This window comes from Pseudorasbora parva, chromosome 4 (genome assembly GCF_024679245.1).
Source record: "Pseudorasbora parva isolate DD20220531a chromosome 4, ASM2467924v1, whole genome shotgun sequence".
In the NCBI taxonomy this organism is placed as follows: domain Eukaryota; kingdom Metazoa; phylum Chordata; class Actinopteri; order Cypriniformes; family Gobionidae; genus Pseudorasbora; species Pseudorasbora parva.
This window is the reverse complement of record NC_090175.1, coordinates 58441736-58453293: the sequence shown is the minus strand read 5'-3', so window position 1 is coordinate 58453293 and position 11558 is coordinate 58441736. Positions and strand designations below refer to the sequence as shown.

Here is an 11558-nt window from a genome sequence, read left to right as displayed (position 1 = left end):
AGGAGCTCTGAGCTCATATGTGGCTCCATTAGGAAGCTTAGAGTCTTCTTTCTGGAGACTGGCGTTTGTTTTACACAAAGTAATGTATTTACACTAAACTACTCCGGTGCCATCTCCGCCTGGATCTGGCCGACCCAAAATGAAAAGCCTCCCACACACACACATACACACACACACACACACACACACACACACACACACACACACACACACACACACATACAGTGGTCTAGGTTCAAAATGTTGGTGTCATTTTACAGGAAACCCTTTAAAGTTACATAAAACACTGCTAAAAGTCAAAAACTTGTAAGTATATGTTGTGTAAGCTGTTATAACGCCCCAAAAGTAGGCCCAAACTGTCTGCAGGGTCCTAGAGCACACAGGGCCGGAGTTACACTTTCAAATATGAGTGTACAAAAAAAAAATCAAAAAGTGCCTACTTTTGGGGCGTTATAACAGCTTACACAACATATACTTACATGTTTATGACTTTTAAAGGGTTTCCTGTAAAATGACACCAACATTTTGAACCTAGACCACTGTGTGTGTGTGTGTGTGTGTGTGTGTGTGTGTGTGTGTGTGTGTGTGTGTGTGTGTGTGTGTGTGTGTGTGTGTGTGTGTGTGTGTGTGTGTGCGTGTGTGGGAGGCTTTTCAATTTGGGTCGGCCAAATCCAGGCGGAAATCCCAAAAAATGGTCTTGGAGTTTAAGTTGTTAAAAAGGTCTCACAATTACTTTTGCTTGTCTACTCACTTAAAAACGTTGGGTTAAAAATAACCCAACACGTAACCCAACTGTGGGTTGGTATAGCACCTTCCCAACGTTGGGTTATTTTAACCCAATGCATTGGGTTACAAAACAGTTGGGTTAAAAGTAACCCAACAGTTGAGTTAAATTTTTATTTTTATTCAAGCCATTATTTTAATAAATAAAATACCCATTGTTTTCAAATACAGATTTTTTTATTTGTATAAAACAATACATGTGCTTTAAAATATATATTTTAAATGTCAAACTAAATATTGGGGAGTAAATATTTATTGTAAATATACATAAATGTGTAAATATTAAATTCAAAATACACAGCACACATAATACACAAAAATGTACATAAATTATAAACATACATAAAAGGTGTACATACAAAACAAAAATTAAAAATGAACACAACAAATATTAAATTAAAAACCTATACAAATATGGACAGAATACACAAATTCATAATATTAAATTCTTCCAGAAATAAACAACTTTATTAAAAAATCTACATTGTACACTGTATGCCTTTATGTGTTGTTAACATATCTTAAGTAGCAAAACAAATACAAATTATGATAATCAAAGTTTTTAATGAGGCAGCAAAATATATATTCAAGTTTGCATGCTACAAAATCTCCCAAATGGGGCAGAGGTCTTTGGATAGTTCATGTCATAAATAAATAAAAAATCTGAAACATACAGCCAGTGCTTGAAATAAGGTCTTCTGTTCAACTGCCTCCACAATGAAAATGAAAAAAATCAGCGAGGTCTCTTTGTCCCCAAGCATCGTCATGTGGATCCTGGCTTGTCTCACTGTTCAGCTAATGCTCCATGTTAGTTCCAACCTTAAAAGAATAAAAAAAAGTTCAGTTTGCTTGCACTGTGACAACATCAGCAGTGTTAAATTACGTAAAAGTTACAATGAAGCAGTGTTTTACTGAATTAAACAAATGGTCACTAATTAGTTATTACATCTGCTGTTCATTTTTCACCAATCAACATACTTATCCTCATGCTGTTTCAAACCCGTAAGACTTCGGTTCATCTTCTGAACACAGAAAGGCCTAGAAAGGCAGTAAAGATATTAATGTAATCTATGTGACTCCAGTAATTCAACCTCAGTTTTATGAAGTGACAAGCGTATATTCTATCCCTTAACCATAATTTACCACTTTATTTACAAAACATTAATCTCAACACATGTTCACGAGAGCCCCTAGACGCATGCGTGTTGTGTTGAAAAGAGAGCAAATGTTGTTGCGTTATGTTTTTTTTTTGTGTTGTTGTTGCAAAAAGCACTCGTGTCGCTTCATAAAACTGAAGTTAGACCACTTGAATCCCATGGATTACTTTAATGCTGTCTGTCCTGGGTCTTAAAGTGGTAGTTGCGTAGGTCGTCAATGGAGGGACAGAAACCTCGCAGATTTCTTCAACATTTGTGTTTTAAAGAACAACGAAAGTCTTACAACGACACGAGGGTAATTCATGAGATAGTTTACCCAAAAATGAAAATGACTCCATGATTTACTCCCCCTCAAGCCAACCTAGGTGTGTATGACATTCTTCTTTCAGACAAAAACAATCTGAGTTATATTAATAAATATCCTGGCTCTTCAATGCTTTATAATGGAAGCCCATAATTTAAAGCGCAAAAATGCATCCATCCATTATAAAAGTGCTTCACACGGCTCCGGAGATTAATAAGAACCCATTGAAGTGAATTGATGGGATTGTGTAAGAAAAATATCCATATTTAACACGTTATAAAGTAAAATATCTAGCTTCCAGTGGACCACCTTAAGTTTTCAACTTCTGAAAAAAGCGTAACTGCTGTGAGAATAACGTCGGACGTAGCGTAAAAAAGCGTAAATGCCGAGACGATTAAGTTGAACGTAGCGTAAGCGTTTTGAATTGCGAGAGGCGTTACAGTTTCTTTGTAAGTTGAATAAGGAAGGCTGTCCGTCGAAAATTTGATATTTTAGTCTATAAAGTTTTAAATATGGATATTTTTTCTACAAAAACCCATCGGTTCACCTCAGAAGGCCCTTATTAACCTCATGGAGCCGTATGGATTACTTTCATAATGGATGGATGCACTTTTTTGGGCTTCAAATTTTGACCATTATAATGCTTGGATTAGTCAGGACATTTATTAGTAACTGATTGTGTTCGCCTGAAAGAAGAATGTCATATACACCTAGGATGACTTGAGGGTGAGTACATTATGGGATATTTTTTGGGTGAACTATTGGATAATCTATTAACAAGCAAAATCACTAAAGGAAATAATAAATGGATGCACTTTATCAAAGCTAATTTGATAGTGTTGCTTTTACTTACAGGCTGATGGGTGAATGTAATTAAGCTTCTCTTCATTTCAGCATATGTTGGACACACCATGTTGTCCATTTGTGAGGTATGGCGATGATGGCAGGAAGGCAGGAAAGGTTTTAAAGGCAATTTCTCCATGATCATCTTTGAAAGACAAGTTAACAGAAAAAGAGAAAAAAACAGTTTTCACCTACCAAATGTGTGGACCTGATTTCATATGCACTTGGACACAACCAAAACAACTTATTGAAATTAAAACATACTGTATGAAAATGAGAGAAGACAGCTGAAAAAAATAATAATAAACTGGTTGTTTCCCAAACAACCTGATTCTGTAGTAGCCCCTGCACTGCACATTGGCCTATCTAATGTTATTCAACTTACCAACTTGTTAGTAGAGACTCCAAACCCGGAAATGTGCGTCAGATAAGGAAGACATCGAACTTGTGTACTATTGGTGATACTCCAGGACCAGGAGTCGAGAACCACTGAGACCCAATCCTTCCTCTGCATTAGAATGAAGCAGGGGAAAATAACCAGAAAAGTATAAGTCTTTAAAAAATAATTGTGTACAACTTGTTTCAATATCGTACTCACCTTTAATTAAATGGCAGAGGTTCAACTGTTCTATTGCTTCCTAAATGAATCCATTGGTCTACAACACAGGTATATAACACATTTAGTACAACATATTTAAAATAAAGGCAAAAACTGTCATAGCTTCATAAGAAAACGTACTTTAGTTGTATGATTTAGCTACTCCTGTAATACGTTTAATAGTAACATGCATAATATATATTCATATGACAACATTCATTATGAATATAGGCCTACCACATTTCTGCCAAATTATCATAGTTGCAGTTTGTGTTAACTTACTACGGTACAACTAGGTAATTTGTGGGTTGGAAAACATTCTAACTGTCGTGAACTAACGTTACAATTGTTAGCACAATATTTCAGTTTTCTGCGTCAATGCTGTTGTGAATATCTGCACTCATTCATCTCACAACAGATATTTAGAGTAGTAAGTTATACTGTTGGATATTCGGCGAATTCAAACGCTTCTCCCTGAATCTCACAGCGCTGCTGTGGTGTCGTGTGACCGGGTCTGAGCTCGCGCTGCACGGGCCGAGCTGATAATGCTCCGCGCAGCATTAGATAGTGATTTCAGACTAGGCATAAGTTACTTACTTTCTTTATCGCCGTATTAAGTTTCTAAATAGGTACACTAGAATAATGTTTTTACTTTATTACTGCTAGCGAGCTAACTGGGATAGCTATGGTTTATTTTTCCAGAGCATTAACGGGATTTTTTTAAATAAAATTCAGTTTTCGACTATATTCAACGTTTCAGTACACAATACATAATGTTATAAGAGTTGTATTCATAAAAAAATGACATGTCTTACCTTTCATTTCATAATCAGGCTGCAGCAGCGTCTTCTGTTGGCAGTAGCTGGACAGTTTGCCGTTAAAATTTGAACCGTCACTGGGGAAACCGTATTTAACCCAACGGCCGGGTTATTACTAAAAATAACCCAACGATGTTAAAATAACCCAACGTTTTGCAAAATAACCCAACATATTGACCCAATATGTGTAACCCAACGGTTGGGTTAAAAAAATAACCCAACGTTTTTTACTGTGTAGTAAATACTTCTTGTTTTCAGAATTTTTAGATGTTTGGACTCGAAACAAGACAAAAATACTGAGTAAGCATTTTACATTTTTGGCTGAACTAACCCTTTAAGCAACACAATCATGTCGTATTCACGCGCTGGCCATAGTGTTATTAATCCACTCCAGGAAGACGGACACGCGCGTGTAGATGCCGTAGACTCCGGCGCTCGCGCAGCCTTTGCCCCAGCTCACGATCCCGGTGAGGAACCAGGTGTTCCGGTACTGGGTGACCAACGGGCCGCCACTGTCCCCCTGGCAGGAGTCCCGTCCCCCGCGGAGGAATCCGGCGCAGAGCATGTTCCGGCTCACCGCGAGCCCGGAGCGCGCCCGGCACTCCTCCAGCGGGACCCGCGGCACATCCAGCTTCTGGAGCACCGGCGACACCGGGCCCGATTGGGCCAGCCGACCCCAGCCGCTCACCGTGGACATGCGGACGGCCCCGAGCGTGCGGAGGAACGAGCCGGTGGCCGGAGGAAGGCACACCGGGAGGGCGAAGGGGTCGAGCGTGAAGCGGCTGCCCAGACGCAGCAGCGCGATATCGCTGTCGGTGCTGGAGTGGTTATACTGCGGGTGAATGAACACTTCAGACACGTTCCTCTCCTGCTCGGTCCCTTCGGGGTCATTAAGGATGTGTTCACCTGCAGGAAAGATCAGATCTGTCAACACTTACTTTCACTGCAAAAAATGCTCTTCTAATTTAGTATTTTTGTACACTAAATATCTAAAAATTCTTAAATCAAGAGACATTTACTAGATGAGGAAAATTACCAATTTTTCATTGTTTTTGTAAAAAATAAAATCAAAATGAGTTTTTGCTTAAAACAGGCAAAATGATCTGCCAATGGGGTGAGAAAAATACATGAAACAAGATTATTTCTCTCACCCCATTGGCCTTTGGTCGCCTTTGGCTTGGCTTGCTCAGTTGGGGACACTAACATTATGATCAAAGTTATTCAACTAAATATACAAATAAAATCAATTAATGAGGTCTTATTTAATTCTATAAACTATAATACTGATCTGCCAACATTGTCTCTCTCTGATAAATTAAAATAAGCTGATAACATCACTGTTTACTCCAGAACGACTGTACAGCCCAATCTAATTCTGCTGCAGTATTGTCCTGTTTAACACTGAGAAGCTGCTCTGACACAATCGGCGCTGGAGAAGAGCGATAGAAATAAAGATGACTGATTGATTGATTGATTGATTGATTGATTGATTGATTGATTGATTGATTGATTGATTGATGAGTCAACAGCAGTGTTCGGGAAAGTTACTTTGAAAAGTAAAACTCCATTGCGTTACTCCATGGGCGTCGGAAGCCAATAAAAAGTTGGTGCAGTCCTCTCAGAATTTTTTTAGATGCCATATTTACATTAAATACAAATAAACCGCCGTTTACTAAACGATTGATTGAGCCAGACAAAATGACTTACTTCAGTACACTCTTACTTCAGGAATAAAAACACAAAATCAAGAACAAAAAAGTCATTTTTTCTTGTGGTTTAACTAAATCATCAAGGCCAGCAGCAAGTACATTGGTAAATAAAGTGAGGTTAAATACCTTTTTTTAGCTATTTGGTTTGCATAGTATTCTAATTTAGCATTTCACTGTTTTTATTCATGCTGAGGAACACTGAATCTGATTAGTTTACACACAATGCCTTTGCACTTCTGATTTTTCTCAATATTGGGACACGAGAGCCGTCAGTCAATAAATGTACAAACAAAGTGACTTGTGTTACTTATTTGAAAAAGTAACTCAGATATTTTGCTGTAAATTTTAAAAGTAATGCATTACTTTACTAGTTACTTGAAAAAGTAATCTGATTATGTAGCTCTAGTTACTTGAAAAAGTAATCTGATTACGTAGCTCTAGTTACTCGAAAAAGTAATCTGATTACGTAACTCTAGTTACCTGTAATGCGTTACCCCCAAATCAACCTGTCACTCACATGAGATCAGCCAATCAGTTCCCCACAGACACAATCAAGCCCCGCCCACATCTGTTCTTGTTTGTGAAGCGATTATCTCGATATACGGCACAAGAAGATGACCCTGAAAATCTGGAATCTGAGGGTGCAAATAAATCTAAATATTGAGAAAATCTCCTTTAAAGTTGTCCAGATGAAGTCCTCAGCAATGCATATTACTACTAATAATACATTTATGATATATTTACGGTAGGACATTTACTAAATATCCTCATGGACATGATCTTGATATCCTAATGATTTTTGGCATAAAAAAGAAAAATGGATCATTTTGACCCCTATAATAATATAACAGATAAACCTGTGAGATTATGACCGTTGTTGATCTCCGGGGTCACATATGGCATCACAAAGGTCAAATGGGAGAAGTGGGAGCTTTTATAAAAATAATAGTTTCTTACCGAGTATCACTTCTAAGGCGGTCGAATCCATGTTCCAGACACAATGAGCCGCGGTGAGAATCCATTGTGAATCTAGAATAACACCACCGCACTTATACTCCCCAGCGTACTTCAGTAAAGCCTGTGGAGATGCACACAAATAAAGCATCAATGGCTCCGTTCCACTGGAGGATATTAATGTTCTTCACACTAAGATAAAACATTTAAACTAGGGCTGTCAATCGATTAAAGCATTTATTCGTGATTAATAGCATGATTGTCATGAGATAACTCGCGATTAATCGCATAATTGTCATGGGTTAACTCACGATAATCACATGATTGTCATTAGTTAACTCTCGATTAATCACATGATTGTCATTAGTTAACTCTTGATTAATCACATGGTTGTCATTAGTTAGCTATCGATTAATCACATGGTTGTCATGAGTTAACTCTCGATTAATCACATGGTTGTCATTAGTTAACTCTCGATTAATCACATGGTTGTCATGAGTTAACTCTTGATTAATCACATGGTTGTCATTAGTTAGCTATCGATTAATCACATGGTTGTCATGAGTTAACTCTCGATTAATCACATGGTTGTCATGAGTTAACTCTCGATTAATCACATGGTTGTCGTGGGTTAACTCTCGATTAATCACATGATTGTCATTGGTTAACTCTCGATTAATCACATGGTTGTCATGAGTTAACTCTCGATTAATCACATGATTGTCATTAGTTGACTCTCGATTAATCACATGATTGTCATTAGTTAACTCTCGATTAATCACATGGTTGTCATGAGTTAGCTCTCAATTAATTGAATGATTGTCATGAGTTAACTTGCAGTTAATCGCTTGGCTGTCATGAGTTAACCCGCGATTAATAACTTGATTGTCATGGGATTACTCGCGATTAATCACATGATTGTCATGAGTTAACTCGTGATTAATAACATGCCTGTCATGAGTTAACCCGCGATTAATAACTTGATTGTCATGAGATAACTCGCGATTAATCGCATGATTGTCATGAGTTAACTCTCGATGAATCGCATGATTGTCATGAGTTAACCCGCGATTTATAACTCGATTGTCATGGGATTACTCGCGATTAATAACTTGATTGTCATGAGATAACTTGCGATTAATCGCATGATTGTCATGAGTTAACCCGCGATTAATAACTTGCTTGTCATGAGATAACTCGCGATGAATCGCATGATTTTCATGAGTTAACTCGTGATTAATAACATGCTTGTCATGAGTTAACCCGCGATTTATAACTTGATTGTCATGAGATAACTCGCGATTAATAACTTGATTGTCATGAGATAACTCACGATTAATCGCATGATTGTCATGAGTTAACCCGCGATTAATAACTTGCTTGTCATGAGATAGCTCGCGATTAATCGCGTGATTGTCATGAGATAACTCGCGATTAATAACATGATTGTCATTAGATAACTTGCGATTAATCGCATGATTGTCATGAGATAACTCGCGATTAATAACATGGTTGTCATGAGTTAACTCGCAGTTTATCGCTTGATTGTCATGAGTTAACTCACGATTAATCATGATTATTGTGAGTTAACTCTTGATTAGTCACATGATTGTCATGATTGTCACTCAAAATTAATTGCATGATTGTCATTAGTTAACTCTCAGTTAATCACATGATTGTCATTAGTTAACTCTCAGTTAATCACATGATTGTCTTTAGTTAACTCTCAGTTAATCACATGATTGTCTTTAGTTAACTCTCAGTTAATCACATGATTGTCTTTAGTTAACTCTCAGTTAATCACATGATTGTCATTAGTTAACTCTCAGTTAATCACATGATTGTCTTTAGTTAACTCTCAGTTAATCACATGATTGTCATTAGTTAACTCTCAGTTATTTGCATGATTGTCTTTAGTTAACTCTCAGTTAATCACATGATTGTCTTTAGTTAACTCTCAGTTAATCACATGATTGTCTTTAGTTAACTCTCAGTTAATCACATGATTGTCATTAGTTAACTCTCAGTTATTTGCATGATTGTCTTTAGTTAACTCTCAGTTAATCACATGATTGTCTTTAGTTAACTCTCAGTTAATCACATGATTGTCTTTAGTTAACTCTCAGTTAATCACATGATTGTCATTAGTTAACTCTCAGTTAATCACATGATTGTCTTTAGTTAACTCTCAGTTAATCACATGATTGTCTTTAGTTAACTCTCAGTTAATCACATGATTGTCATTAGTTAACTCTCAGTTAATCACATGATTGTCATTAGTTAACTCTCAGTTAATCACATGATTGTCATTAGTTAACTCTCAGTTAATCACATGATTGTCATTAGTTAACTCTCAGTTAATCACATGATTGTCATTAGTTAACTCTCAGTTAATCACATGATTGTCATTAGTTAACTCTCAGTTAATCACATGATTGTCTTTAGTTAACTCTCAGTTATTTGCATGATTGTCATGAGTTAACTCAGTTCTAAATGTACCTTAAATTAATGTTTCAAGTTTTTAATACTCTAATCAACATGGGTATGGACAAATATGCATTCTTTACGCAAATGTACGTTTATTATTAGTAAAACCATACACAGAGAATGAAGACTAGACATGTGTCAAAGGTCCCAGATGTTTTTCAAAGAACTTGTTCATGTCTCTTAAACCCAAGCTTAAAAATTCAAAATAAGTAGAGATTTCTCTCATTTTAAGAATATATATTAAGGGCATTTTTACTTTGGCAGTTTAGTTCAGAACAGGGCACAGTTTATATGAAGAATTAGGAGTTTATCGCGGCCCCTTTAAGAAGTGCACGCTATCTATTGAAAAGCGTGTGTGTGTGTGTGTGTGTGTGTGTGAGTGGATGATTCCTCACCTGCCATGGACACTGTCCTTTAAGACACGTGTCACCCTTCACAATCCTCGGACTGAATCCCTCGGACTGCAGGGGCTGGCCACACGGGAAACCTCCTGAGAAACAGCACTGGTTTACATGACCTCTCTCACACACACACACACACACACACACTCACTCACTCACTCAAACACTCACACTGGATTGGTCTGAGTGTTTGTGTGGAATCAAAGGTGAGTGAGTGTGTGTGTGTGTGTGTGTGTGTGTGTGTGTGTGTGTGTGTGTGTGTGTGTGTGTAAGTGTGTGTGTGTGTAAGTGTAAGTGTGAGAGAGACGGACCCTGACGCGTGCAGTTGTGCTTGTCTGTGCTCAGTGTGTATCCCGGAGCACATTCGCAGTGATGAGTTGAGCCGCTGATCTCCACACAGAAGTGTTCGCAGCCGCCATTCTTGTACAAACATCCGTAGGAGGAGGACAGACTGGGAGGCAGAGTTTCTGTGGGATGGAGAGCCGGATATAAGCCAGAGGAGAGCCGGATATAAGCCGGAGGAGAGCCGGATATAAGACGGAGGAGAGCCGGATATAAGCCGGAGGAGAGAGCCGAATATAAGCCGGAGGAGAGAGCGGGATATAAGCCGGAGGAGAGAGCCGGATATAAGCCGGAGGAGAGAGCCGGATATAAGCCGGAGGAGAGAGCCGGATATAAGCCGGAGGAGAGAGCCGGATATAAGCCGGAGGAGAGAGCCGTATATAAGCCGGAGGAGAGAGCCGGATATAAGCCGGAGGAGAGAGCCGGATATAAGCCGGAGGAGAGAGCCGGATATAAGCCGGAGGAGAGAGCCGGATATAAGCCGGAGGAGAGAGCCGGATATAAGACGGAGGAGAGCCGGATATAAGCCGGAGGAGAGAGCCGGATATAAGCCGGAGGAGAGAGCCGTATATAAGCCGGAGGAGAGAGCCGGATATAAGCCGGAGGAGAGAGCCGGATATAAGCCGGAGGAGAGAGCCGGATATAAGCCGGAGGAGAGAGCCGGATATAAGCCGGAGGAGAGAGCCGTATATAAGCCGGAGGAGAGAGCCGGATATAAGCCGGAGGAGAGAGCGGGATATAAGCCGGAGGAGAGAGCCGGATATAAGCCGGAGGAGAGAGCCGGATATAAGCCGGAGGAGAGAGCCGGATATAAGCCGGAGGAGAGAGCCGGATATAAGCCGGAGGAGAGAGCCGGATATAAGCCGGAGGAGAGAGCGGGATATAAGCCGGAGGAGAGAGCCGGATATAAGCCGGAGGAGAGAGCGGGATATAAGCCGGAGGAGAGAGCGGGATATAAGCCGGAGGAGAGAGCGGGATATAAGCCGGAGGAGAGAGCGGGATATAAGCCGGAGGAGAGAGCGGGATATAAGCCGGAGGAGAGAGCCGGATATAAGCCGGAGGAGAGAGCCGGATATAAGCCGGAGGAGAGAGCGGGATATAAGCCGGAGGAGAGAGCGGGATATAAGCCGGAGGAGAGAGCCGGATATAAGCCAGAGCTTTA

General features: G+C 39.3%; 1 protein-coding gene and 1 long non-coding RNA gene across 2 annotated transcripts in view; both read right to left on the bottom strand.

Moving 5' to 3' along the window:
• Nucleotides 1-748: 748 nt before the first annotated feature.
• On the bottom strand, nt 749-3716 carry LOC137074207 (uncharacterized). The gene is made up of 4 exons (XR_010904944.1): nt 3686-3716; nt 3473-3595; nt 3098-3232; nt 749-1602 (listed from the first exon to the last, which is right to left on the bottom strand). It is a non-coding gene; the product is annotated as an uncharacterized lncRNA (long non-coding RNA).
• Nucleotides 3717-4733: 1017 nt separating this feature from the next.
• The window catches only part of f7l (coagulation factor VII, like), a 10068-nt gene continuing 3243 nt past the window's right edge, over nt 4734-11558 (bottom strand). The window contains exons 5-8 of the mRNA XM_067442339.1: nt 10366-10521; nt 10049-10143; nt 7170-7290; nt 4734-5409 (exon numbers count right to left, since the gene is read on the bottom strand). Of these exons, the coding sequence (XP_067298440.1) occupies nt 4862-5409; nt 7170-7290; nt 10049-10143; nt 10366-10521 (920 nt within the window). The 3' untranslated portion in view covers nt 4734-4861. The remainder of the gene's footprint in view (nt 5410-7169; nt 7291-10048; nt 10144-10365; nt 10522-11558) is intronic.